Raw genomic sequence first — 3,671 nt, forward strand, 5'->3', positions numbered from 1 at the left:
TAGATGATGGGGTTGGCGCTGCTGTTGAAGAAGGCCAGCCAGTGGGCGAAGGGGTACACGTAGACGATGACCAGGTGGAGCTGGCCCTCGCTCAGCCACCCGTAGTCCGTCAGCAGCAACAGCGTCCAGAGGGGCAGCCAGGAGATGGTGAAGAAGAGGGCGACGATGATGAGCATGTTGATGACCTTGGCCTTCCTGCGGGAGATCCTCCTTCCCTCCGGCTCCTCCCGGCCATGGGCAGGCGCCACCGACTTGAAGAGCTTGAAGGCGATGCGGGCGTACATGACGACGATGAGGGCGAGCGGGGCCACGTAGATGTGGGAGAAGAGGACGGTTGTGTAGATCCTTCTCATCCCCGTCTCGGGCCAGGCCTCCCAACAGGAGTAGAGAGGGTAGGAGTTGTTGTAGGTGTCCACCATGAAGTGGTGCTCCTCCCTGGTGACAGTCAGGGTGATGGCAGCGGGGCACATGATGAGCAGGGCCAGCACCCAGATGATGGCGATGGTCAGCAGGGCTTTCCTCAGCGTCAGCTTCTGCCGGAACGGGTGGACGATGCAGCGAAACCTGTGGGAGGGCAGATGGCAGTGGCTTTGGGCACCTACTGGGACATCCCTGGGGAAGGAGGACGGCCGGGACCCGGGGGTGTGGAGGGAGGGTGAGGTGGGTTGCTCTTCACATAACGCTTTTGGTGGCAGGGGTAGGTTGGGGTGTCTCCAGCTTTGGTGTTTTCACGGTGGGGAAGGACAGCTTGCTGGAATGCCCCGTGGACAGCTTAGTGGTCCTTATGGAGAGCTGGGACACGCTCCTGACATCCCCAGGAGCTTTCCCGTGGTGGAAACCACACAGGACACCTGGAGCTGCTGGAGGCAGTTGGCCCCACATTCCCACATTCCCACATTCCCACACTCCCAAGCCAACGTACCTCTCCACGGCGATGGCCACCAGTGTGAAAACGGAGGCGGAGACGGACATGCCCTGCACCAGGCCACTCATTTTGCACATGGTGTTGTCAAAGGGCCAACCTGTGAGGGGACACCGTGGAGGCTGTAGGTGCCTTGGGCTTGGCCAGCTCCCTTTAGATGTCCCCATCCACTGTGTTGTTGCTGGGGGATGCTAAATCCTGCTCCTAAGGGGGAGCTCATACAGACATGGCCTTTGCAGCACAGATGCTTGGAGAAAAAACCCAAAATAGGTAAAAAAATGACACTCTTGTGAACTCAAGGAAGATGGTGGCTGCCATTTCTCCTGCCCTTGTCTAGGGCTTGAGCTGTTATCATGGGGACCTACCTTGGGATCCTCAATCAGAAGGACTTTCATCTTGTTTCTTGACCCCAATGCCAAGGCAATAAACACAATAAATCAATAAACACAAACTCTGCCCTGTGGCCTGGCTGCCGCTGTGGCTGAACTCTGGCAAATGTCACCCCTTATCTTTGGAAAGGGCAACGGGCACGGCTGAGCCATCACAGAAGAAGATGGATGCAGGAAGAAGAGGGTTTTTTTCAGGGTTGCTTGATGAAGAAGGGCTGAACTTTAAATAAATATGCAAATGCAGCATTAAGATTATTTTGCCAAAAATAGTCAAAACCTCAAAGAAAAAAAAAAAAGGATGTTTCCCCCCTAAAATAGGAACTCTAAGTGAAATCACACCTTTCCTCAGGTGTGGTTGAGAGGCCACCACGTGCCCTTCTCATCCTCACCAAAAACACCACCCAGGGCTTGGCCTCATGCGTGGGGGCAGAAGGTGAGTGGGGGATGTTCCTTCCCCCCACCACTTTCTCTCCCCTGTCTTGTGTCTCTCCCCTCCACTGCCCCGTTCACCTGTGATGAGGTTGTCCACCAAGGTGGTGGGCATGCAGAAGATGCCCACCAGCAGGTCGCTGATGGCCAGGTTGAGGAGGAACATGTTGGTGACCGTCCGCATCTGGCGGTTCTTCACCACGACGAAGCACACCAGGATGTTGCCGACCATGCACATGAGGAAGATGAAGGTGTAGGCCAGGATGAACATGAGGGCCACAGGGGAGGAATGCTGGTAGTAGGCCAGGAAGGTGTAGTTCTCCTTCAGGAGGTGACTGTAGCTTGTGGTGCCGTTTGGCCACCAGGTGCCACTGGAAGGGCCTGGGGAAGGGAAGGCAGGAAAATGAAGCTGGGAGAGGGTAAAGCAATTATTCCCTTCATTTCTTAATACCCTCAAAAGTGGGCTTTCATGTTTATTCCAATGCCCAACCTGGCTGGGACACGCCCTGTTGGGATCATCACAGTGGCCCAGCAAGTCTCCCTGTCCTTGGGTTACACAGCTCAGGGTACTGCAGCACGTCAGGTGAATCATTATTTTATATCATTCATTTTTAAGTCATTCTTATTTATATAACTCTTTTGATGAGGAATTAGAGCAGCCCAGAAGGCATCCTGATCACATGGGTTTTTTTGGGGATAAAGCAAGGAAATGAATCCACATCTTGACATTTCAGTGCTCTGGCCTTTTGGGAAGCTGTATCCATGTGGTCCCCGTCACGGCTGGCTGGGGAGCATCCCTGCTCCCGGGTGGCTGCTGCTGCTTCTCCTTGTGCTTCCAAGGTTTACAGTTTGAGATTTCCTAAAATCTTATTCTCCCTGGCAAACCTGCAGTACCTGAGGGAGAGAGACTGGGGCAGAGGAGACCTTGCCCTCCGTTTAAGGTATAAAGCAATAATTACGACTCTGATCATTATCTGGGAGCTTCTGATGGAGTGGGGGATGGAATTTTGTCACTAAGGATTTAACGGCGAGCGGGTCTGGGCAGCTCCCACCCTCGGGTTTCCTCAGCGTTACGCAGGCAGGGACGCGGGAGGACGCCGGGAGCAGCAGCTGCCTGCAGTGGTGACGGGACTGACTCCGGGAAAACCCAGCCTGCAATTTTAAGGCAAGAAAAGGCATATTTTATCTCTAAGGTTCAGCCTAACTGCCTGCAGGTCAGCCCTGCTCTGAGAAAGCCCCCAGAGCCGCTGCGTGATGGGCAGCTGGAGCATCCCCCATCCCCGTGCCGGTGCCGGTGCTCAGCTCGCCAGCCAAGGCGCTTTTCGAGCCACCGGGACTGCCTGGGCTTCTCCAAGGCTCCTGCACGCAGGAAGGGCCCCTCCAGCCCCTATGACCGTGTCCGGGGTGCAGGATTTGGGCAAGACGTTTCCAACCGGGCTTTAGAAAGGTGCTGGGCGGGTTTGCAGCCCAGGGACACAGGGGAAGGAGCGTCTTGGAGAGGCAAGAAAGCAGCGGGACTGGGGGACAAGATTCTCCAGCCAGTCGGCATCAGACGCACTCACATGACCCAGCTTCGTTAGCAGGAGTGCTCCTTCGTTAGCAGGAGCAAAGACTGTAACGAGATTGCCCAAAATGTACAATGTTAACCCCAAAACTTTGCTGGACTTAACCTTTTTTGGGCTGCAGTGCAGCATTAGCGGGAGGTGGGTGTCCTATGGAATTAGAGGTGGTTTTAAGAGCGAGGTGGAAGACGGGGAAAGGAAAATAAGGGGTGGCTGAGCAGCCAGGGTTGGTGCTGGATGAATGGGTGGATGGATGAATGGGTGGATGGATGAATGGGTGGACGGATGGATGAATGGATGGAGGGATGCAGGCATGGAAGGGGGTACCGGGCGGGGGGCGAGGGACCGCTTGCCTCCCTGCCCGGCTGT

The 3,671-nt window shown here is 55.2% G+C and overlaps 1 protein-coding gene across 1 annotated transcript; it reads right to left on the reverse strand.

Annotated features, from left to right (window-relative positions):
• Positions 1-2: 2 nt before the first annotated feature.
• On the reverse strand, positions 3-2,114 carry NPFFR1 (neuropeptide FF receptor 1; the record flags this gene model as incomplete). The annotated part of the gene is made up of 3 exons (XM_008927093.3): positions 1,822-2,114; positions 923-1,022; positions 3-564 (listed from the first exon to the last, which is right to left on the reverse strand). Coding segments are annotated over exons 1-3 (852 nt in total), but the record flags the coding sequence as incomplete, so codon positions are not given.
• Between the last annotated feature and the right edge of the window lie 1,557 nt (positions 2,115-3,671).

Source organism: Manacus vitellinus, unplaced genomic scaffold (assembly GCF_001715985.3).
Source record: "Manacus vitellinus isolate BGI_N305 unplaced genomic scaffold, ASM171598v3 scaffold_48_pilon, whole genome shotgun sequence".
In the NCBI taxonomy this organism is placed as follows: Eukaryota; Metazoa; Chordata; class Aves; order Passeriformes; family Pipridae; genus Manacus; species Manacus vitellinus.